The 25,379-nt window shown below is 44.7% G+C and overlaps 1 protein-coding gene across 2 annotated transcripts in view; it reads right to left on the reverse strand.

Annotated features, from left to right (window-relative positions):
- RNF213 (ring finger protein 213) overlaps nucleotides 1–23,003 on the reverse strand; it is a 147,155-nt gene extending 124,152 nt beyond the window's left edge. Inside the window, exons 1-8 of one of the 2 annotated variants that reach the window (XM_032212394.1) lie at nucleotides 22,830–23,003; nucleotides 21,674–21,818; nucleotides 20,002–20,192; nucleotides 19,648–19,776; nucleotides 13,818–14,498; nucleotides 11,905–12,092; nucleotides 9,890–10,045; nucleotides 8,119–8,312 (exon numbers count right to left, since the gene is read on the reverse strand). In XM_032212394.1, coding sequence (XP_032068285.1) covers nucleotides 8,119–8,312; nucleotides 9,890–10,045; nucleotides 11,905–12,092; nucleotides 13,818–14,498; nucleotides 19,648–19,776; nucleotides 20,002–20,160 — 1,507 coding nt within the window. In that variant the 5' untranslated portion in view covers nucleotides 20,161–20,192; nucleotides 21,674–21,818; nucleotides 22,830–23,003. The remainder of the gene's footprint in view (nucleotides 1–8,118; nucleotides 8,313–9,889; nucleotides 10,046–11,904; nucleotides 12,093–13,817; nucleotides 14,499–19,647; nucleotides 19,777–20,001; nucleotides 20,193–21,673; nucleotides 21,819–22,829) is intronic. The other variant, XM_032212395.1, reaches the window with a different exon arrangement.
- Between the last annotated feature and the right edge of the window lie 2,376 nt (nucleotides 23,004–25,379).

Raw genomic sequence — 25,379 nt, forward strand, 5'->3', positions numbered from 1 at the left:
CACAAGTCTTTTTGTAACTAACTGATAGACTTTCTATAGCATGTAAAGAAGGATGTTGTATTTGTTTTAAATTTTTAAAAAATTAAATTTATTTTAAAAAAAGAAAATTGCAGACTGACTAGAAGCAGCAGCATGACAAAATAACAACAATGGTGCATTGGAAGATCTGCAAGAAATATCATTGTTGTCGATAAGAAAGACAAAAAAAGGGGGTGGATAGTGGATTGTGGCAATGCCTGGAGACTGCAGAAGAGAAGAGAAAGAGCTGCAGAAGATAACAAAATACCAAGACCTAGAAATAGAAATAGAACGACTTGTGGCAAAGGCAAGCAAGGGTAATGCCAATAGTAGTAGGCCTCTTGGGTGCAATCCCAAAACAACTGGAGCACCACTTGAACACCATAGACCTGTGGTGGCGAACCTATGGCACATGTGCCTCCTGAGAGCGAAAAACCATCCAACGCGCAAACCGGAAATCCATTCTGAACTTGGTAAGGACTCAATAGGTAGACAAAAATGCCAAACCCAGTCTGAACATCTGGCTGACCGCAATGATCAACAATAACAATACCAGTAAAATGGCAGAGTGAAGAAAGTAATAAGAAGGTAAGTGATACTACTACAGCCATACTACAGTGGGACCTCGGGTCCCGAACGGCCCAGACGAATGAACAATTCTGGTACCGACCCAAAATTTCACTTAATGTTTCACACAGTTCACAAACACATCCTTGGGTGCCCAATAAACACAGCCACACAATTTTCCCTTCCGCATGATTTTTGTGTGTGCGCGTAGTCAGTCTTGCTTCTAGTCACGACCAAATCAGGTGCCGACCAAAGTCCTGGAACCTAAATGCTGGAGATGTGATTGTGCTGATGCTACGTATTATCATATATGGTGGACTTCAAAAAGGTTAAAGCATTTTGGATAAAAATATGGTGGATTATGCAAAATATTTTTAAAAAGAGGATAAAGTTTAACCCTCAGTTATTCTTGTTAGGTATAACTACTGATTGTACTGTTATAGAGACTAATTTGATTCTGAACCTAACAACGGCAGCAAGACTGTTGGTGGCGCAATACTGGAAGAAGGAAGATTTGCCGACTATTCAATGGACATTAAAAGTAACAAACTTAGCAGAGATGGCTAAATTATCAGCATATCTCAAGGATCATTCAGACGAGAAATATAAGCTGGAGTGGAGAAGATGGATTGATTATATTCAAAATAAATATGGGACTAAGAAACTCCAGATAGCCTATGACTGATGAAGCAAGGAATGATATAATTTGTTTAGAGTTAGCTCAACAAAAGAGGAGTTAAAGTACAAGTGAAGGATGATGCTAAAATCTGTTAGTTTACTTTAGAATATGATTGTTAAAGATTTATACCCTGTATTTGCTCTGGGAGATTGGAGGGGAAGGCTGGGAGGGGGGAGATGGGTTTGGGTGGGGGAGGTAAATATTTGTAAAAGCTTTTTAAATTTTTAATAAAAAAAACAAAGTCCTGGAATGGATTATGGTTGGCACCCGAAGTCCCACTGTATCTGGGTAAATATACACAGACATTCGGCAGCACTGTTAGAATTCGGTGTTCAGCACATTTGATGACATGAGAGGGAAAAAGTCTGTCTCTGTGTCTTGTTGTTTAGGCATGCAATGCCCTGTAGTATCATCCGAAAGGTAGGAACTGAAACAGTTTATGTCCAGGATGTGAGGTGTTTGTATAGATCGTCTCGGGGCCCATTCTGTCCCACACAATATATAAGTCTGCTATGGAAAGCAGATTGATTGCAATTGTTCTTTCTGCAATCTTAATTATTCATTGAGTCTGTACCTGTCCTGTTTGGTTGCTGTATCAAACTAGACAGTTATAGAAGTACAAATGACAGACTCAATAATTCCCCTGTAAAACTGTTATCAACAGCTCCTGGGGCAGTCTAAACCTCCTGAGTTGATGGAGAAATTGACTTACCTGAATGGTCCTTCTATGCGTGCTGCTCCGGGAATCCAATCATGGGTTAACTTAGCCCTTTAGCCTTGAGACTGAGTATGTAAATTTCTAACCACGCCCCCTCTGGCTGGACAGTTTCAGTTTCGCACGAAGTCCACCGAAGAAAAGTATGTCAATGTCAATCAAGTCACAGGTAGTTCTGGTACTAAATAACAGCCAGAGTCCAGTCAGAGATGAACAGTCATACAGTCACAATCAAGGAGAGCCCTGGTCAGCCGAAACTGCGGGCGGGTTTGGATTCCCTTCGCAGCACGCATAGAAGGATCGTTCAGGTAAGACAACGGTCATTCTCCTGTGTGCTGCTCCGGGAATCCAATCATGGGATATGCCAAAGCAATTAATTCCCAGGGCGGGAGCTAGGCTGGTCAGGCTCCTCCGCAGATTGAAGGACCCTTTGCAACACTCTCCGCCCGAAGGACGAATAAAGGGTGAGGGCGACGTCCAGGTGGCAGCCCTGCAAATTTCCTCTACAGAAGCTTGCGTAGCCCAGGCCGCAGTGGTGGCCGCACTCCTGGTCGAGTGAGGGGTGATCCGCCTGGGAACCGGTCGTGAGTGACTGTCATATGCCAAGGCAATGCACGCCTTCAACCACCGGCCAATGGTGTGGGAAGAAACCTTCTGACCCATTGACGAAGGCTGGAAGGAGACGAACAGTGCTTCCGACCTCCTGAATGACGCTGTGCGCATCACATAGCGACGAAGGACCCTGCGAACATCCAGATGGTGCCACTGGCGTTCCTGCGGATGGGAAGGATGAGGACAAAAGGCCGGCAGGACGAGTTCTTGAGTCCTGTGAAACAGTGAGTTTATCTTAGGAAGGAAGGTCAGATCCAAACGAAGCACCACCCTGTTCGGATGGAAGATGCAGAGGTCTGCGCGAACTGAAAGCGCTGCTAGCTCCGACACTCTCCTGGCCGAAGTGATGGCCACTAGAAAGGCTGTCTTGAGCGTCAACAACCAGAGACTGATAGAGTGAATAGGTTCAAAGGGAGCAGCTATGAGAGCTCTAAGAACCAGGGTCAAGTCCAGGGATAACGATGTACGGTTGGCGGTCGTAAATTGGAAGCACCTTTCAAGAAGGTACGGACCCGCGCGTGTTGGGATAAGAATCGGCCGTGACCTCCTCCGATCACTGTAGACAAGGCCGTGACCTGGCGACGAAGCGTGTTTGGCGCCAGTCCTTTGTTAAGGCCAGCCTGCAAAAAGTCCAGAACTTGAGGCACCGAGGCCTTGATGGGATCGACCCCGGTGCAGCGACACCAACGACAGAAGGCCTGCCAGGTGGCTTCATAAATGCGGGTAGTTGACGGGCGATGAGCCGCCTGAATGGTGGAGATGACTTCGTCAGAGTAGTGAAGAGCCGTTAGAATCGCCCGCTCATGTGCCACACGGCTAACTGCAACAGCTGGGGGTTCGGGTGTATGAGAGCTCCCTGGTTGAGCTGAATCTGGTCGTCCGGAATCCTCCAAGGACGCGAAACGGACAGATGGATGAGGTCTGCGAACCAGGGTCGCCTGGGCCACATCGGGGCGACCAGCAGTACTTCCACCTGTTCCGCCAAGATTTTCTGAATGACCGACGGAAGGATCGGGAGAGGAGGAAAGGCATAAAGAAGGCCGGCCTGCCACGGGCTGCGTAGAGCGTCTACTCCCTCCAGTCCCAGGGTCTGGTATCTGGAGTAGAAGCGGGGAAGTTGCGCGTTGTGTGGGTGCGCAAACAGGTCCACCTCGGGGCGGCCGAAACGGCGAGCGAGCTCCTGGAAGAGAACGGGATGGACTTGCCACTCCCCTTGATCCACCGTCGCCCTGCTCAGCCAGTCTGCCTGCGTGTTGGCCTCGCCCGAGATGTGTTCCGCCCGAATCGATGAGAGTCTGGGCTCCGCTCAATGGAATAACTTTTCCATCTCCAGCATCAGGGCTCTGGACTGTGTGCCCCCCTGGCGATTGATGTGAGCCTTGGAGGCCACATTGTCGGTCAAGATCAACACATGGCCGCGAGATACAATGTCCCGAAACTCCAGAAGGGCTAGACGGATGGCCCGCAGCTCTAGCCAATTTATACTGTTCGTCAGCTCTTGATCCGACCAACGACCCTGAGCCACCCTGTCCAGGGCATGGGCTCCCCATCCAAACAAGCTGGCGTCTGTTGTGATCTGAATGCGGGCCGGCTCCTTGAACAGGCATCCTTGGAGAAGCTTGGAGGACATCCACCAATGCAGAGACCATCGGGCCTTGCTCGGAAGCCGCACCTTGATGTGGGAATGACTGGTATGCGCTCTCTGGAAGGGCAGCAGAAACCACTGGAGCGGGCGCGCATGGAACCTGGCCCAGGGAACCATGCCGATGCAGGAGAGCATCTTCCCCAGTAACTTGGAGAGTGACAACAGCGGTACTCGCCTCTGCGACAGCACTTGATGCGCCAGGTGGTATATGCTCTGCCTCCTCTCTGGAGACAGGAAGACTTCGCACGTCGCAGAGTTGATGGTAGTCCCCAAATGAAGCAGGGATGTGGTCGGACGCAAGTGGCTCTTGGGCAAGTTGAGGACAAACCCATGGTCGCGCAATGAGTCCATCGTGACCCGCAAGTCTCGTAGGGCCTGGTCCTGAGAGGGCGATAGCACCAACACGTCGTCCAAATAACAATTGATGCGTATTGGAATTGAGCGAAGGGAGGCTGCTAGTACTGCCAAGAGCTTGGTGAATGTGCGCGGGGCCGAGGAGAGTCCGAATGGCAAGGCCCGGTATTGATAATGGTGGTCGTTGAAGTGAAACCGCAGGAACTTCCGATGCGCCGGATGGATGGGCACATGGAGGTACACTTCTTTGATGTCTATTGAAGTCATCATGTCGCCTTGGCGGATGGAAGCCAATATGCTCTTTAGAGACTGCATTTTGAATTTTTGGTATTTGATATAATGATTGAGCCGTTTCAAATCTAGGATTGCCCTCCATCCCCCGGAGTTCCTTGGTACTAGGAACAAGATGGAATAGAACCCTAGGCCTTCCTGCCCTGTGGGTACTTGCTCTATGGCCCTGATTGCGAGAAGATGGTGTATTTCGGCGTCCATGAGGCGCCGCTTCGATGGGCACCTGGGCACAGGGCACCTGATGAACCTTCTCGGGGGGATGGATAGAAATTTTAGAGTGAGACCCAAACTCACCACCTGAAGGTCCCATGCGTCTGATGTGAGCTCCGCCCACTGATGGGTGAAGGCCAAAAGACGTCCTCCTATGGGCCCGACTTCCTGCGAGTCACCGGTACCTTCGAAAGGACCGGTTGCCCGATCCTCGGAAAGGCCTTCTATTCTGCGCCTGACCCTGCTGGCGACCCCTGTCCCTGGCTCCAGCGCGGTCCTGGCCCCGATCCTGAGTCTGGGAGAACCCCCTGGTGTAACTGGGGACATAGGGAGCGGGAGTGAACCCCGAGTCCCCGGACCGAAAGGGCTGGCGCCTATTGTAAGGCTGCTGCCGTCGATTAGCACGAGCACTGGCAATAGCAATAGCAGCAATAGCAGTAGACTTATATACCGCTTCATAGGGCTTTCAGCCCTCTCTAAGCGGTTTACAGAGAGTCAGCATATTGCCCCCAACAATCTGGGTCCTCATTTTACCCACCTCGGAAGGATGGAAGGCTGAGTCAACCCTGAGCCGGTGAGATTTGAACCGCTGAACTAGCAGTAGCCTGCAGTGCTGCATTTAACCACTGCACCACCTTGGCTCTTTGGCAGAGGGAAGGACCTTGCGTTTATCCCGAGTCTCAATGAGAATGGGATCCAGCACTGAACCGAACAGGGCTCCGCCCTTAAAGGGTGTAGATGCTAAGCGCCACTTGGATTTGACATCAGCTTGCCAATGACGAAGCCAGAGCAAGCGGCGAGAGGCCACATTGGAGACTATGGCCCGGGATGCAAATTTGGCTGCGCTAAGAGTGGCATCTGCAGAAAATTCCAGAGCCGCCATCAGTTTGGTGATATCCTGATGAAGGCGCATTTCCTCCGGGTCCAGTCTATCCTGCAGTTGCCTAAGCCAGACTAAGGAAGTCCTATTAAAAAAGGAGGCTGCAGTAGCTGAACGTAAGGCCCAAGCTGCCGCCTGATGGGTTTTACGGATGACCGTCTCGGCCTTGCGATCCTCAGCCTTCAGCCCTTCTGAAATCTCAGAAGGAATTAATGCCGGGGAAGCAAGAGCAGCAATGGGAGCGTCTACAGTGGGAAACTGAAGGAGACTCTCCAACTCCGGGGAAGATGTATACAATTTCCTATCCCCTGACCCAGGAGGATTAACTGCGGTTGGTTGATCCCACTGCTTCTGGATCAGATCAAGAAAGAGTTTGGGAGAAGGAATGACATCCTGCAAAGCCACCTGCTCAGCAAAGAGGCGCTCGGTGGCATCCAGACCCACAGCAGTACTCTCCACAGAAGCCGCCTCCCCCATGTGGGTGGTAGTCTTGGCCTTGTACAGTAAGGATTTAAACAGAGCATGCCTGAAGAGCCCAGGGGCAGTAGGCAGATCCCTAGGCAGGCCTTCGTCACCAGAGAGCTCCCTATCCATAATTTCACATTCCTCCACTAAGGCAGACTCTGCACTGAATACAGAGGGTAAGGGCGAAGGAGGATCCATTTGCAGAATGGAAGAATCCCCTTGCAACGCCTGGGGAGCTAGGCCTGAAAGGGCCGCAGCGGGCCTAGGGGCCTGGGATCTACGCATTAACTCTGCATCCACCCCTCTGGAGATAGCCTCAGAAATCATGAGATATAGATCAGAAGGAAGGCCCAAACCCTGACCCTCCATAGGCCTGAGGCCTGCAGCTGTGGGCATGAATGTGGCAGAAGGCCCAGCACGTGGAGGCAAGCGAAGGGAAGCCCCACTAGCTTCGGAAATAATGGGGGGGAACGAGGCCCAAACACCCCCGCCTCAGGAAGAGGGGCCTGGGGAAGCTGAATATCAGGAGACCAACCCTGCTCAGTAACATGCACCAGAGATGCATTTAGTGGAATCAGAACCGGAGGTGGGCAAGCTGGGGCCCCAGATGCCTTTGGGGGAACCTTGGCCTTTTCTTTGCGTTTATGCGACTTGTCGCGGGCAGTGGATGAGGCTCGAGGCCTACTACTGGAGGCCCTGGTTGCGGCCCTGCCGGGCCTAGGGCTAGCCCCCCCTTCGCCAGGGGAACGGGGCTCCGAAACTGGCTCCACAGTACCTTTAACAACTGATTGATCAGCCATGGTATGAGAGATTTGAAAGAGCTCAATCAGAGAAACAAGGGAATCCAAATTACTCCACTCGCCAAAGGCGCCACGTGAAAACAGAAACAGAAACAAGCGACCTCCTCCCTGAGTCAGCAGCCTCGAGTGAGGGAAAAGGGAGGGTCAACCGAAGTGCGCAGACTCAGCGCGCGAACAAAAACTGCCTTCTCATCCTTGGGCATTACCACGCATGCGTGAAATCGCTCCCAAATATGGTGACCAGTAACAAAGGCGCGAAATACAAAGGCGAGCGGCAGGGAGAAATCCCAATCAGCCGATTCATGCAGCCCTCCCGGCAGCCGCTCCAGCGAGAGGACGAAGGAAGGAGGCAGAGAGAGGGGGGGGAATAGCCCCACCAGGACAAGCCTCGGATCCGACCGCGCCCGCAGGCGGGTGCTATCCGGCTGAGAAAAACGGCTCTGGGAGGCTCACAGCTCCAACGCGCCAAAAACAAAGGGAGGGTAGACAGTAAAGCCGCTTGCAAAGCCGGCAAGATCGTCTTACGCTCCAGCTGCAGAATCCAGACATCCCTTAAAGGGGAAGCAGCAACGATGAGGAATCGGGCTGGCAGAAACTGCCGCCTCCACCCCAATAATGGAACGAAATCCACAGAAGAAATACAATACTAACTCCAATAATCCTGAGAAGTTTGTCAATTAGTCAAGAGAGAATTGAAAGACGTCTCGTAGGCTTTGGACTGAGTAAAGAAACTGGAACTGTCCAGCCAGAGGAGGCGTGGTTAGAAATTTACATACTCAGTCTCAAGGCTAAAGGGCTAAGTTAACCCATGATTGGATTCCCGGAGCAGCACACAGGAGAAATAACACTGGGAAGACGGTAATATAAGGAGTAGTTTCTTACCTGTACCATCTATCAATTCTGATGATAAAAACAAGGAGCGATTTAGATCTGATCCATTTTTAACTTGTTTGTAAATGAATTCATATGAAACTTTGTCACTTTTAACAATGTATTTATAAGAAATTGCTTTATCCAGGTTTTCCTTAGAAATTTTGGTGCAGCCTTCAACCAGATGTCCATGATTTCCAAGATCTCTAGAATTTAAAAAGTTGTATTTTAGCAACAAAGCAAAGGCAAGGAAACAATTTCTTGTTGAAATAAAATGTTAGAGGCATATAAAATCTTAGAATAGAATGCAGAACAACAGAGTTGGAAGGGATATTGTAGGTCCAATCCAACTAGTAGAAGACTCCTATGCCATTTTTGACAGGTGGCTTTTCAGAATCTCTTTTTGGAAGCCTCCAGTGATGAAGCACCCATAACTTCTGAAGGCAAGCTTTTCCATTGGTTGATTGCCCTCACTAACATGAAATTTCTCCTTATTTCTAGGTTGAATCTCTCCTTGATCAGACTCCATCCACTATTCCTTGACTGGCCTTCAGATGCTTTGGAAAATAGCTTGACCCCCCTCCTCTCTGTGGCAGCCCGTCAAATATTGGAACACTGCTATCATGTCTCCCCTGGTCCTTCTCTTCACTAGACTAGCCAAGCCCAGTTCCTGAAACCGGAACGGTCTTACATTTCTTATTATATACACTCGCAGTAAAAGTGAAATGCAATACAGGTAGTCCTTGACTTACAATCATTCATATGAATGGTCTTCGCACTTACAACCAATACAGCATTCCCACATTCATGTCACAAAATTTGGGTGCTTGGCAATCAGCAAGTAGTAGGTCATATGATCACTATTTATAACCTTCCCAGCCAACTCCCGGTAAACAAAGTCAAGGGGAAAAGACGTATACTTAATGACCACGATTTTTTTAACAGCTGCAGCGATTCACTTGACCATGGCAAAAAGGGCATAAAATTGGGTGTGACTCACTTAACAACCACCTCACTCAACAACCAAAATTCTAATCTCAATTGTGGCCATAAATCAAGGACTACCTGCACTATATCTTCCTTTTCACTTGCAAAAGAAACAGGCCTTTATAAATCTCCATCAATAAGTGTAATAATGGCTGTGGATCTACCACAATTTTTTAAAAATGACAATAAACTAGGACCGATTGCCATTCTTTGCAAATCACATAAGTGCAGCCCTCTGGGATCCAGCATCTTCTTGTGCTCATTATTAAATTAGATGTAATGCCCATTTCTCCCTACTGAAATACAAGTAGTCCTCAACTTACAACAGTTCATTTAGTGACTGTTCAAAGTTACAATGGCATTGAAAAAAGTGACTTATGACCGTGTTCACATTTACAACCTTTTCAGCATCCCCGTGATTAAAATTCAGATGCTTGGCAACTGATTCATATTTATGACCGTTGCAGAATCCCAGGGTCATGTGATTACCTTTTGCAAACTTCTGACAAGCAAAATCAATCGGCAAGTCAGATTCACTTAACAACCAGGTTAATAACCGCAGTGATTTACTTAACAACTGTGGCATGATAAGTGTTAAAATAGGACAAAACTCACTTAATGAATTTCTTGCTTAGCAACATAAATTCCAGATTCAATTGTGGCCGTAAGTCAAGAACTATCTGCATTAGGAGCGAGTTTCCTCTTGTATGTATGAAGTGCTAATGACAAGAGCATAAATCACACGATATAGCAAATAAATCTAAGAATATGCTATATCATGTCAACATATACTTACTTGGTACAGGTCAGCTCACATACAGTATCTTTCCAGTCAACATAACCAGAAAGTCCCCCTGCCATAATTATCACTTTATGCTTGTCAAGATTTATCTTGAAGTCCTTAGACAGAATAGCATGGAAATAAACCGTAATAGTCTCCATAGGTGACTGACTGCAAGACAGAATAAAAAGAAAGATGATTTCCATATTAATACTACTTAATTATGATACATAACACACATTGATTTAAATTACATATATATACTACCTCAAATGGAATACCTCTTCAAAGGGTGCACAAATTTTCAGTACTGCTAAAAATATAGTAAAATAAACACACTATCAAAATACTGTAACAAATTAAAGCAGTAGCTTGATAGTGATAGTATTGTGAGCTCTCCAACACTGAAGTTAATAAAATTATCTTTAGCATGCACCTAGCTTGTAATAAAATTGGTACAGTATTTACACTGTGGGCACAATTGTTAGGCATGTAGTATTTTTCAGGATTAATTTTCTTATTGAACTACAGTTCTCTAGGTCAATCCAAAAAGTTAATAAATCTCAAATCTGAATATTTAAGAAAGAAAAAAAATGAGGTTTTGTATGTCTTAGGAGACTGTGCGCATAATTATTGGGCAACTATTAGTGTGCAGAATTATTATGCAATAAATGGAAAACAAAAATCTGCTCGTCTCAATTGTTTATTTGCATCTGTTAAAGTGAGAATAATAAGCAACTCAAAATGTACAAACAAACATTTCTGACATTTAAAAAAAAATCAGTGACCATTGTATCTTGTCCCATAGTAGCTTTAGTCCTGCTTAGAATTTGAATGGGAGACTACAAGGCAATCCCAGGACTAGAAGTTATACTAGAAAATTGAAAATTGATACAGACAATGGAAGCAGCGAGTCACTCTTATAGTTTTGCCAAAAGAAAACCTCATGGATTGTCCCGATGACCACTAGAAGCTGGCTTCATTCAAAAGACATTTTACTCTCATGTACATCACTGAATGGAAATCAGAGATCCATGTGGACCTTTAGCTCTCGGTTGTTGTGAGGAGAAGAATCTATTATTTCCACAGAAAGCTTTTTAATCAAAAAAGGGAAATTTTGAGAGGTTGCTGTATCTGCCAGCAGAAAGTGCACTCATGCAAGTCCATCATCAGGAGTCAAAATGTTCTGTCTGAAGCCAAATGCAATCGATGGCACTTTAAAATTTCAATTATCAGCATAAAGCATTTTTCTTCAATAATCAGATGGTACCATTCCCAACTGTTTGATTCGGCTTCCGATTTCAAACAAATCAAAGCATTCAAAAGCAGAATGTCGATGAAAAGAAAACGAGACTTCATTTGCAAGCTATCCCAAACAAGAGTTTCTAAATGAAAGCAAAATCAAATGATCTCTTGTACCTACTGGAATTCTTCCATGTCTTCAAGATGTTGGACTGCCACCAGACCAGACTGGCATGGTTGGAAGCCCAACTCCTCTGGAAGACACCAGGTTAAGAAAGACTGATATTTCCCCTTGGGAGAATTGCAACAGAATAGTTTCACCTACACTGTCAAGAGTGTACCTGTGTTTAATAAGAGCTCAAATCAGAAAGAAAGATAGATGTGCATGTTTAGCAGCATTCATGATATCCTTATAATGGGAGGGGAGAAAGAAAAGCACTAAGTTTACACACAAACACACAAACACACTAAATAAAAATAAAAATTAAGCAATCAAATAAATGTTAAGCATACTGGAATTATTTTCAAATAGGAGGATACTTTTGATCAAGCCTGCTAGAAGCTGTGTAGTTTCCACTGTTGCATATTAGAGAAGCCTATGAAGGAAGGAGGATTGTAAGGTTACAGTTCTACTGAATCTGAAACTTCCAATTCATTTGGATAAGGATAAAAAAGAAAATGGGCTTTTGTGGAATTGTGTTACAATTATTAGACCATTATATTAAATGTCAACTTATGTACTATATGTATGCATGTAGAATATGTCAGTGGCAAATATCACACCATACTTTGGTTTGGCAGCAGGGACTTCATGGTTGCTTTCTTCAGCACTGGGCTTCTTGTTGCTTGTCTGTGGCCCCTGATTTCCAGCATCAGCAGAATCCCTCCTTTCCTGCCCAGACTCTTCCACTGGAGTGCATATTTTATGTCCCTTTTCAGAGACATTCTTCTGCTTGGCCGCATTTAGCTTTGCTTTCTGTAATAAAGGCGTATCAGATACACAAAAGCAAGCGTTAAAAAGTCTCCATGTAAATAAATCCTTGAATAGCCTAGAAGAGTTTTTGCTAATCTGCTGTGCCACAATTAGGATAACAAAAAAAAAAAAAAGGAATTGCTCATTTGTATGATGTTTACTATCTGGTTGCCAGGAAGGTGCTCTTGCTTTACACAAAAGTTTCCCTATCAAGAGGTCACCAAATATAACTTATGCAACAAAGAACGTTAACATTGGCAAGTGTTTGTCCACGAGTTCGTTCAATTTAAACTAGTAGAAGAAAATGAAGTTAATAATTTGGAGCATGTGAAGTCCCGGTAGAAATTTTTCATTATTCTCTTTCTGGAGACTGCTATAAGCTATAGTTATATGAGCCTGAGAGGTTTAATTCTCAGTCACTGATAGCTCCTATTTCTCACCACACAGCACTGAGGTTTGGGCTTTCTCAAGGTACACAGATATCAATTATGTTAACAATAAACAACTGCCTATCTTCAAGGTTCAGAAGTCTCGGGTAAAATGTCGATTAAACCATGTGAAGATAAGATAAATTGCAGGAATATGCTAAGAATAACAGGAAATTGCACCATCATATTAACATGTGGCTTTTTCCTTCTTTGCAATATTCTCCTCAAACCACACCATGTCTTCTTGTTTTGGACAGCCATCAAATAAGCCAGGTAGAAATCCAAACAGTAGTCAAGTCTTCCCAAGTTCACAATTCTGTTCTTACAACTTTTTTAATGATGGAAAACAAGAAATATTCAGAAGAATTATTCCTATGAGGTTTATAAGGTTCATTATATTTTATAGAAGATTGTAGGTCAGCTCTCTAGCACAAGCTAGATGCTGATAAAATTGCTGGAGTACTCTACATAGCCCTCCAACATGATATTTAGCTGGCTAAGACTGTGGGTGTAGATGAAATGCTGTATTCATTTAAAATCAAAAGCAGTTGGTTTCAATAGACTTTGAAATCTAGATCTGTTAAGTTTTCAGATATTATGTTCCTTTCCCTTATACTAGAACTATGGAATTCCCTACAACAACGGTTCCCAAAGTAAATGCTGGTGTCTGCAAGGGTGCAGCAGGTAAATCAATTGTTGAAGCTTCAAAATTACTTTTAAAAATACTTCAAAAATTGATAGTCTAGTAAAAATTTTATCCTCAGATGCTCTGCAGGGGTGACAGATAATCCCACCTCAAGTTGTCACACTTTTCATATGTAAAACTAATTATCTCTAAGGATGTACAAATGCTTCGAATCCCAGAGATACAGCAAATATTTAATTACGGGACAAGATACATTTATTACTTCACAAAAAATAACCTATGTGATTTATTATTTAGCTTATGCAGGGGCTTTCCTCCTATAAAGGCCATTCAAGGTGGCCAACTATCAATCTTGCAAGGTAATCCAGACAGGAAGCATTCCCAGTTGAATGAATTCCACTTTATTATAAGATTAATAGTATTAAAAGCCTGAAAGTCAATTCCCTCCCTCCCCCCATTACTTTTACAATCTAAGAAACTAGGGAGGGTCTCTTCTGAGACATTTGCCATACCCACATTCCTTCTGCAGGCTCATCTGCCTCTTATCCAACCATTCCCTTAGCCATGGCTCTTCCCTGGTCATTCCCACATATTATTACACTAACAAAAAAGGGATTGAGATATATGCTACCACAAATAAATTGAGGAATTTACTTTTGAATCAGAACTCTTCTGTTGCTTGGCCTCTTCTGTTGCTACTTTTGAATTGCTATTTTTCACTTCAGATTCGGGGAAACACCTCTTTGTTCCAGAGTTTTGATGTTCAGTGCTCAATCTTGATCCTTTTTCCTCAGTAGATGTAAGATTAACACTGAGATCTGAAGATCTGCTATCTGTGTCTCCCTTAGAAACAAGTTGCATAACACTTCCATCTGATATACTAGATGTATTCTGTGATAGTTGACCAGACTCAATTGAACTAGTGGCACATTGTTTCTTGCTAGGATCTTTCTGTTCACCAACTATATCAATTTTTCTGGAACTATCCTCCTCCATCTTCTCTCCTGTGACAACAGTAACAGCAGGTTGACTTTCTGTATCATTTTTCTTATTTTGCTCTGACTGACTCTGGATTTCTGCTCTGTTCACACATTCTTGGTCCTGATCTGCATGGAAGGAGGTATTTCTAATCTGGCCACTACTGTCATTGGTGGATGGCATTAAGTCAGTCGACTTAGCTTCTGAGTGTTGACTTTCTTCTACTGGGGTTTTCACATCAGCCACATCTGGGGTAAGTGAACAATCAAGACTGGGTGGAGCTGAACTTAAGCTTGAGAAGGAACTATGCAATTCACTATCTGGAGAAGTCTTCTTCTTGTTCCTTTTCCTGTTCTTCTACAAGGAGGAAAGAAAAACAGGAGGGTGCTTAAAATGGAAATTCATATTTTAATGCATTACAGATAATTCAAATAACTAAAGTTATCCTTTCCTCATTAAATATAATAGAAACCTCCAGATTTTCAGCACTTCATCATACTATTAGCTATATTTTTATGTTGGTCTTTTGAAATTAAAATAAAGAGAGACTAGATTATCAAATCTTGCTCTCTTCCTGTGATACTTCAAATGACTGCAAACTTTGCTAGTTTGCTTAGTTTGTGTTTTGACCCCTCCTCCCCTCTGTCCAGTAACGAATGCCGAGACAAGCATAGCTGGAATGCCACAACACTTTATTGGCAGGACTATAAATCTTGGTGGCTGAAAACCCAAACACGAACGAACAGATAAAGAACCTTGGCAGCAACCCAGACTCCGACAGATACAGATAACAGCTTCTCCAGCATTTTTTCACAAACAGTTCAGACCAGATTACTTTAAACGGTTGTGTCCTACAAGAAGTATCCTCCCCAAAAGCTCTCCTTAAATAAGCTCTTGGGAGGAGCCAAGCCACAACCACCTGGCTTAATTATCTCTGAGGAGTTTGTCTCTGACGCAGCTGTTGCCGTTGCATCTGTGCCCGTTGTAATCTTGCGTCAGGGACAAATTAATTTTTCTCCACTGCTCCATGCCTCAGGCACCTCCTGGTGGCCAACCAGCCTCTCTGATACCTGCTCTGAGTCTGAAGTCTGCCCAGGGTCCTCCATCTCTTCCATAGCCGACTCATAAGGCTCATCACTATCTGAGTCCCTCAGCAGCTCCAGCAGATCCTGCTGGGCCACAACAGTTGTTACAAACTAAATTTAACCGCATTCTATTCCAAGCAAGCCATGCAATAAAAGAGTAGCAAAGACAAACAAACTGGGAGGAAAAATGGAAGAAATGTAATCAGGAGCACAGAAAAAGAAAATATTGATTAAAAGACTCAACAGACCAGTTAAAGGTAGCCCTCAACTTATGACCACAATTGTGCCCAAAAGGTTTAGTTGCTAAGTGATACACTTGTTTAGCTGAATTTTGCCTGATTTTACGACCTCTTTTGCCATAAAGGTTTCCCCTGCCCACTCATGTCAACTCTAGAGTGCGGTGTTCATCTCCATTTTCTAGTCAAGGGAGCCAGCATTATCCAAATATGCTTCCGTGGTCATGTGGCCAGCATGACTGTATGTTGAGGTCCACAGTACACGGTTACCTTCTCACCAAAGTGGTACCTATTTATTTATTTGCATTTACATGCTTTCAAACTATTAGCTTGGCAGGAGCAAGAACGGGAGCTCACCCCATCATGCGGTACTTGGATACCAAACTGCCAACCATCCGGCATCTTAACCGTTAGGGCACTGCAGCCCCACCCTCCTGCCTTTTGCCACAGTTGTCAAGCAAATCACTACATGTGTTAAGTGAATCATGTGGTCATTAAGCAAAGTTGGCTTCCCTGATTGACTTTGCTTGTGGGAAACCAGTGGGAAGTTTACAAATAGTGATCACATGACCCCAGGACAGTGCAAGTATCATAAATACATGCTATTTGCTAAGCATCAGCATTTTGATCACATGAATATGGGAATGCTGAAACAGTCATAACTATGACAAGCATCATGTCACTTTTTCAGTGCTGTTGTAACTTCAAACAGTCATTAAACAAATGATTGTAAGTTGAGGACTACCTATAATAATGTTCTAATTTGATTGCTTATATTCCGAATTCAACCAGCAGCAGACTCCAGAGTTAATGCTTTCTTCATAATAATTTGAAATAAATGAAATACTAGAGCCCTCATGGAAGCTATATCTCAGTTAAATGAGGGAAAATGAGAAATTTAATGACATTATTCTAGATTAAAATGCTCAGGATGTCCAATAGCAATCCCTTCTTCATTATATTGTAAACAATTATAAAAACTATAACCCGATTTCTTTTTGCCTTACTGTGAAAGCACAAGACAATAAATGCTTTCTCATTATTATTATTTTTTTCATTCATATTTTAAACCAGTCTGGATTTCCTCCCATGAAAACAGCAGGTCTTCCATGGAAAGAGATTAAATAATACCTTCTTAATTTGAACATTGGACATATTTTCTTTTTAAATTCTTTAGGTTTTCCTCCATGAATTGCATCATTTGTGGTGCTGGGCCATTTTTTATTTTAAGCAAAAAAAAAATCACAACAATATCAAGTATTGTATAATATTTAAAGAAGGATAGAAACCTAAAGAATACACTTAATGCTGCTGAAAAAAAGCAGTGTAAACTGTGAAATAGGATTTTTACATCTTGTAATTTATTTCATTTTGGGTAAAGAGATCCCTTTAAATGTTTCTCATTTCTTAGACTTGCTGTTTGGATTCTCTCTCCAGCAACCCAATGGACCCAACCCAATGAATCCATTTTCATTTTCACTGTAAGCAAAGGTGACTTGCTTAAATATAAAGACAGGGGAGAACCAACACACCCAAAATCACAAATTTTCACTGGAAAACAATTTCACATGGACTAGCAAAACAGATGTGTTAAGCCTCCACAAGGGTTAGTGCATGTTGCCCATTAAAAGCCTCTGACTCCACACAACAGAAACTGCTGAGCAACTTTTACAAAAAAGGGAAAAAGCAGAACTCCAAAATGTTTTCTAGTTGATAGTGAATTGGAGTGTTTCATGGAATCCATCTGGCATGCAACTCTCAGTATTGAAGAATAGTATACAGATAATCCTTGTTTTATGACCACAGTTGCTAAGTGAGTTTCTCCACATTTTATGCCATTGTTGTTAAAGGAAGTTGTAGCTGCTCCAACACTGGAAACTTTTAAGAAAAGATTGGATAATCATTTATCTGAAATGGTATTAGGGTTTCCAGCCTGAGCAGGGGTTTGGACTAGAAGACCGCCAAGGTCCCTTCCAACTCTGTTATTCTATTGACTTCTATTGACTCACTACAGTTAAATTAGTAATATGGTTGTTAAGAGAACCTGGCTTCCCCACTGACTTTCCTTGTCAGAAGGTTGCAAAAGTTGATCACATGACCACCACCACCACCACCACCCCGGACACTACAACCTTCATAAATGTGAGTCAGTCTGAATGAAGCACCTGAATTTTGACGCTGTGACCTTGGGATCCTGTAATCGTCATGTGTGAAAAACAATAATAAATCATTTTTTTCGGTGACATTGTAAATTTGAACAGTCACTAAATGAACTATTTCAAGTCACGAATTACCTGTATACTTAAAGAAAATATTGTAAAAAATATACCACATTAATAAGGAGAAAGAGAAACAACCATTTTCTCCAGGACTTGTATTGTTAGAGAAACTTAAGTTAATGCATTAACGTTTCACATGTAATAAAATATACCCTTATTTTAGTATGATACATCACATGAAAACCACTCCTTATTGGAAATAGAAAGGCCAAGAAAAAAATAAGTACTAAAAGAAGCGTTGTATATTTTTTAAATATACTGCAAAGTCTGGGATTTGGGATTTTTTTTTTTAAATAGAACCGGCAGATAATACAAAAGTTCAAGCTGAACTGCTCATGCAAATGGATTTTATAGCAACACACCCAAAAATATGTTTGTTTGTTTGTTTGTTTATTGGATTTATATGCCGCCCTTCTCCCAAAGGACTCAGGGCGGCGTACAACATTAAAAAAAACACATATTACAAAAGTAATATTTATTTAAACAGACACTTATTATCTAGCCCAATTAACAACGTCTCATGGAGACTCACAACTTTCACTTTGATGTGCTCAGTAAGAAAAGACGAAAGAGCTGCCTGCTGAAACGGCTGCTTGTGCACCGAATGCAATTCCTGCATTGGACCAGAAAAACAAACCTGGAATCCCAAAGATCAGAGCTTTGTTCCTGTGGCTCATCATAGGCATTTTCCTCCCTTCCAATTGCGAAAGAGAACTGGCATATGCTGGGCGGAAGAATCCTGAACTTTCTGTTTTTCTCAAAAGCCAGCAAACAAGAACTTTCTAAAGCAGGGCTGTCAAAAAAAATCTCCCGGCCCACAGGTCATATGCATCATGTGCTGGCCACACCCGGTTTAGTGAAGGGGAAAAAACTTGATACATCACATGGCACTGCTGTGACATGGGTTTGACACCCCTGTTCTAAAGAGTGATGGGCTGGAAGAAGTCTTTTTTACCTCCAGAAAAATTTTCTCTTTCTGAAGAATAGAAAGGCTTTTTTTCAGCCAGAATCTTTAAGAGCAAGAATACTGTCCCACGGAAGGGCGAAATCCATTTGACTATCATTCTCAAAAATGCTGCTTGAAAAAGTCCAAGACGCTGCAACTGCTAAGGAGGATTTTAGCACAGGGGCCCTTGAAGCCCCCCTCCATCCAGGCTACCAGCAGCCCAGGATAAAATCCCACTTGGCTTTTGTCATGGACTTTTCCAGCCAACGTCTTTGAGAGGGCTGCTTGGAGGTGGGACTCTGCCGTGCATGTGGGGCAAAGTCAACCTGGCAGGCAGCCCTTCTGCTCTTAAAAGAGGTTGGCTGAAAAAGTCATTCCCCAAATGGATCCTGACGGATCTTTTTCAGGCAGACTCCAGGAACCAGAGGGAGTCCTACAGGAGCCTGCAACTTTCCCTCTTGGCTTCCCCATTTACTTTCTAAAGAAGCTGGCAGGGAAGACTGCAAATGGTGATCAAGGAGGGCTGGTCAACCCATCATAAATGCAAATGGGTTGCCAAGAGCCGAGGTGGCAATCATGTGGCCATAGGAGCACTGCAGTGGCCATTAACATCAAGCACCAGTTGTAAGTCTCTCTTGTTCAGCATCATAATTTTTGTATGGTTGCTGAACAAACGGTCGCAAGTCGAGGAGTACTTCTATATGTTGGACTAGAGCTTGGGAGAGGGAGGGACATCCTTCAGCGTCAAATTCGTATTTCCATCACCAGGAATGTCCTTCTTTTCAACTTTTTGTATCAATAGACTCCCCTAGAAAGGTCTATTTGACCTTTCAATTCTGTTTCAAAATCACACATTCATATTCAGAACAACAAAGTCCCAAATCTCAGAATAATTAGACTTGCGTCCAAGCAATCCAACAACTCATGACAATAAGATTAACCACGTACTAGAAAAGCTACCTGCTGAGAAATTGGGCATAGTTTACCGCCCTCCTTTAGACATGGGTTCTCCCTTCGTTTTTTTCTGGAAGGAGGATTATCATTTTCATCCAACATATTCCAGTCATCAACATTCATAGTTTTTATTGCCTGTTGAAAAACAGCCTTGCTTTCAGAGAACTTATTATTTGGGGGCAAAATATAAATGTTAGTTTTTAATGTAGTTATGTATCAACAAATAAACAAGTAAATGCAGCAAAAGCGAAAAAACAGAAGACTAGGAAGATGGAGTAATTGAAAATTCTCTCATTGCAAAAAAGCGACAACTTTTCGATAAGAGCACAACTCGTATACAAATACACTAATTCTACTTACTCGCTTTTGGGAGGCCGAGGTGACCTTCTCAAGGCTTCCTGATGGAGACTCTTCAGATGCCCCATGTGTTTGTTCACTAGAGGGCTGTTCATCCACAAATGATCCTGACGAAAGGGAGCTCTCCATCTTCCATTCTCCCTCAGATTCCATCTCTGTCATTGACGTCTTTTCTGCATCCCTCTGCTCTGCAACTAAAATAGGATGCTTTTTGAAAGTCAATTAAACAGCAATCTGAACTCAAATGAGAGGCTGCAATGCGAATCTCAGGGACAAAGGAAGAAAAACAATTTGCTTAAGATACTGAAACTATCAGTTTTCTATAGGGCCTTTTTATTGCAAAGTGTATTTACATTCCCAGGCCTGCACTACAGGGAACATCAACCGTTCGGTGCTTAAATTGAAATGCACGCAGCTACTCTCCCATTTTAAAACAACTATGCACATAACCTCATAGGATAGTAATGACGAACCTTTTTGGCACAGAATGCCCAAACCGGAACATGTGTGCATATGCACGCACCAGAGCACTGCAAGCCCAAAAACCAGCTGGCTGTGAGCATGCCAGCCAGCTGGTCTTTGGGTTTTCGGCACACGGATGTGCGCCAGCCAGCTGGTTTTTGTGCGTGCCAGAAACCCAAAGACCAGCTGACTGGCACATGCATTCCTGGTTTTTTGGGGCCGTTTTCAGGCTGGTTTGGGGGCCATTTTTTAGGGTGTTTTTAGGCCATTTTCTGGTGTCCTGGTGCCCACGAAAACCAGCTGGACAGCGTATGTGTGTACCGGAACACAGAGAGGTCTCTGCCTGCCACCTCTGGCACACATGCCATAGGTTTGCCATTGGATGTATATCTGAAATTCTATCTATTTTTTCTGATAGCAGTACTCATTCAATTGGAGGGGAACATATTAATTGGGACTCAACATAATATATCCATGAGTCTATAAATCTATAAATATAAAATGAGTCTTATGGGACTGTTACTATAGGACTGGTACATATTTTAAGGAAGATTTTTAGATTATTTCATTACTTTAAAAGATTTGCTGAATTAAATATCAATCTAATTCCATAAACTAAATTACTCTATATCGGGTACCCTACTCTAAATTAATGTACTTCAAGTGACAGGAAATCAGTTCTTTTAAAAAACCATCATTTATTCTGAAATGAGATTTTTTTAAAAAAGGAATAGAGAAAGGTTAGGGGAGAGAAAGGCAACATACATAATTTTATTATTTTAAAGCTTTTTTTTTTTAAGTTCAATGTCAGATTAGTAGTACATTTACAATAAACAATCTTGGTAGGACACTCTACCACAGTGGTTCTCAACCTGTGATCCTCTGACAGTTGGGGCGCATGTCATCCCAAGGGGTCCAAGAAGACTCATAGAAATGTTGTGATTTAAATCTTGAATTAAGTTTTGGGGGCCTTGGCCATGGTTCATGGCAACAAAACATACTTCAATGAGGTCCGTGGTGAAGAAAAGGTTGAGAACCACTGCTCTACCACATTCAGGACATGACAGAGCAAAGACAGCCTATATAAATTCCATTTATCCTTTTTTTTACAGACCATATTTTGATTTTTTTAATTACTATTTCAGTTCTTACTTAAAAAAAAAACAGTTGCATCTGATCGACCGATTCATGGCTGAGACTGCGACAAACTTACTTTGCACACTGCCAGGCTGAGGAGTCAAGTGATTTCCACAGTTACTACAGAATTTGTGGGATGCATCTTGAGTGTAGTGACATTTAGGGCATTTAATGCCCTTCTTGCGTGATCGGCGACCCAGGGTGAGGGTTTTTTTTACAGCCTGCCCGGAAGCAGAAAAACAAACGGGAGGAGAGTTACTCATACTAGTAGGACGGATAGCTGTGCAGCCGCGGCAAAAAGAAAGTAGCGAGAGAAAGGAAACGTTTTCGGTACTGTACGATAGGCGCAACTCTGCTGTTGCCGCTACGGCGGCAGCGTCCAATCAACGCCCGCTATGCAAATTGAGGGTAGATTACTTTCGTTTTCCTCTCCAGTCACCTGCGCCCAGTCTCCCCAATGGCAACAAGGAAAGCTGCAGAAGCTCAAGTTACTCTTTTAACACCTAGGACTACATCCCACTTAAAGGATCCCAAGCCACTATTTCCCCCCCAAAGGATCGCAACCACGAAAACAAAATATATTTTGTTGCGTGAAAATATCACTTTCGGTTTTGAAAAGCAAGCACCTACTACTGTATTACGCTCCTTGTCTGACACTCCTTAGGGCGTAATGTATAACAGTGCCAGATCCCAGAAGAGGGCGGGAGGGAGGGAGGATAGCATAAGTAGCGTTTCACCAAAAACGAAACCATGGACGGATCGAGCCCTCTGCCATCTTCCCCAACCGTCCTTCACTTCGGATCACCGGCACCACACCCACGAGGGGCTGCAAATGCACAAACCACCCAACCTTGGGAAGTTATTATAGCCATAAGGAAAAAGATCTTGCAAGGAGGGCGGTCCCCGTGTTTCTCTTTGGGCCACAGTCCCTAGGTTTTTTCCGGTGCAAGAGGCAGAGCCGCATCTCCATTTTCCCATAGCGACCAACGGACCGAGATTCCCGATCTACCGCGACGCTACGACTTACAAAAAGTCAGACTGCTTCCCCCCCCCCGCACCCCCAGCGCCATTTAGCCCGAATTATCCCTTCACATCCCAACCGGAAGAGATGGTCGTCGTAACTCCATCCTTGTTTAAGCCGAGCTCCTCGGCTGTAAAGGAGCTCACGGGGCTCCACCCGTGAAGCGAGCGGAATTATCTGCAGGGACGCATCTCCGGAGCGCGTTACTCACCTCAGCCGAGATATATAAAAAAAAGAAGGCAGCAAGTCCAGAGCAGTGCCGCGCAGTGAAAGAACCGCTTTCCCCTCAAAACTCTTCTTCTCCAGCCCGCAAAGTTTCGTTTTCCGCGGCTGCCTGCCCCTTTTATTAGGGAACGCGCAAAGTATCGCTTTCCAAACGTCACACTGGCGTCCCACCTCTCTGTTTACTTTGCAGGCTGCTGTAGGACCGGAGCCTGATTTGTAGGCGGGGAATTCCAGAAAGCGCTTGCGAGGAGGAGGAGATTTGAGCGCTGCCCGAGCTAACAGCGGGGAAGGCCAACCCAGCTGGACTCGATTCAGCCGGCTGAATTTGCTCCCTTACCCTTCCCCCAAGACAGGCGGCTGAAAAATGTCCCCGCCGCTTTTTGCGGTGAGCTGCTCCGGTGGTGAATGTGAAGAAGCACTTGGAAAGAAGATTAGTGAACTGTTAAGATTGGCCTCTCTGTCGAGCTGATAGACAGCTGAAACTCCTCCACTGCCAAAGAATCGATCGGGGCAGCTGATTACAGTACAGGTTTTGTTGCATTTCGTGAAGAGATCCCTCAGGCTGTACAGAGAATCCTTGACCGGTTGTTTAATGACAGTTCAGAAATTAGGATAACCTTGGAAAGGGCCCACAAAGTCTTTCTGACCCTTGTGAAATGTCACACTGGAGTCACATTTGGTATTGGATTTGGTATTTATTCGATTTGTAAGCCGCCCTATTCCCCAAAGGGACTCCGGGCGGCTGAACAAAAACCAGGGGAAGGGGAACAAATACAGAAAGTAAGACAAACAGTACAGTGATACAACAATTTAAAAAACACAACAAGCACAGCAAATTCGAGTAGGGGGGGAACTCAACCCCAGGCTTGCTGGGACAGCCAGGTCTTAACGGCTGTCCGGAAGGCTTGAAGGGTGGCGAGGGTCCGAATGTCCACGGGGAGCTCGTTCCAAAGGGCCGGAGCAGCCACAGAGAAGGCCCTCCTCTGGGTGGTCGACAGCCAGCATTGGCCGGCAGATGGAATTCGGAGAAGGCCTAATATGTGGGATCTAATGGGTCTATGGGAGGTAATTTGCAGGAGGCAGTCTCTCAAGTACCCAGGTCCAATACCATGTAGGGCTTTATAAGTGATAACTAGCACCTTGAAGCGAGTCCGGAGACCAATAGGCAGCCAGTGCAGCTCGCGGAGGATAGATGTAACGTGGGTGTACCGTGGCGCACCCACAATCGCTCGCGCGGCTGCATTCTGGACCAGCTGAAGTCTCCGAACACTCTTCAAGGGCTGCCCCATGTAGAGCGCATTGCAGTAGTCCAGTCTTGAGGTCACAAGGGCATGAGTAACTGTTGTAAGATCCTCCTGGTTCAGGTAGGGACGCAATTGGTACACCAGGCGAACCTGGGCAAATGCCCCCCTGGTCACAGCCGACAAATGGTGATCTAAGGTCAGCTGTGGGTCCAGGAGGACTCCCAAATTGCGAACCCTGTCTGAGGGGCGTATAATTTCACCCCCCAGCCTGAGAGATGGAATACCTTGCCAATTTGTGGGAGGAAAGAACACAAGCCACTCGGTCTTGTCAGGATTGAGAGCCAGCTTGTTAACCCCCATCCAGACCCTCACATCCTCCAGGCACTGACACATCACGTCAACTGCTTCACTGACCTGGCACAGGGAGGACAGATACAATTGAGTATCGTCCGCATACTGGTGGTATTTTATCCCATGCCGTCGGATGATCTCTCCCAGCGGCTTCATGTAAATGTTAAACAGGAGGGGGGACAGGACTGACCCCTGTGGCACCCCATAGTTAAGGGGCCTAGGGGTCGATCTCTGTCCTCCAACCAACACCGACTGCAACCTGCCCGAGAGGTAGGAGGAGAACCACCGAAAAACGGGGCCTCCCACCCCCACCTCTCGCAACCGCTGCAGAAGGATACCATGGTCGATGGTATCGAAGGCCGCTGAGAGGTCCAGGAGCACCAGAACGGAGGCCTGGCCCCCGTCTTTGGCTCTCCAGAGATCATCGGTCAGTGCGACCAAAGCAGTTTCCGTGCTGTAGCCAGGCTGAAACCAGATTGGAAGGCGTCTAGATAATCGGCTTCTTCCAAGGACCGCCGGAGCTGAGAGGCCACCACTTTCTCAACAACCTTCCCAACAAAGGGGAGGTTGGAGACTGGACATTTAAAATGGCTGGATCCAAGGACGGTCTCTTCAGTAGGGGTCTCACCACCGCCTCCTTTAAAGGGGGGGGGAAAGGACCCTTCCCAGAGAGACACGGTCACTATCGCCTGGATCCAGCCCCGTGTCACCTCCCTGCTTTTCGCGACCAGCCAGGAGGGACACAGGTCCAGTACACATGTGGAGGCACTCACTGCTCCGATGGCCTTGTCCACTTCCTCAGGAGTAACAGACTGGAAATCAATCCAACGGTGTCGTTCAAGACTCTCCCCCGGTACCTCGGCTGGCTCTGCGCAATTGGAGTCCAGGTTTGCCCGAAGCCGAGCCACTTTATCCGCAAGGAATTGGACGAACTCCTCAGC

This window comes from Thamnophis elegans, chromosome 2 (assembly GCF_009769535.1).
Source record: "Thamnophis elegans isolate rThaEle1 chromosome 2, rThaEle1.pri, whole genome shotgun sequence".
Classification (NCBI taxonomy): domain Eukaryota; kingdom Metazoa; phylum Chordata; class Lepidosauria; order Squamata; family Colubridae; genus Thamnophis; species Thamnophis elegans.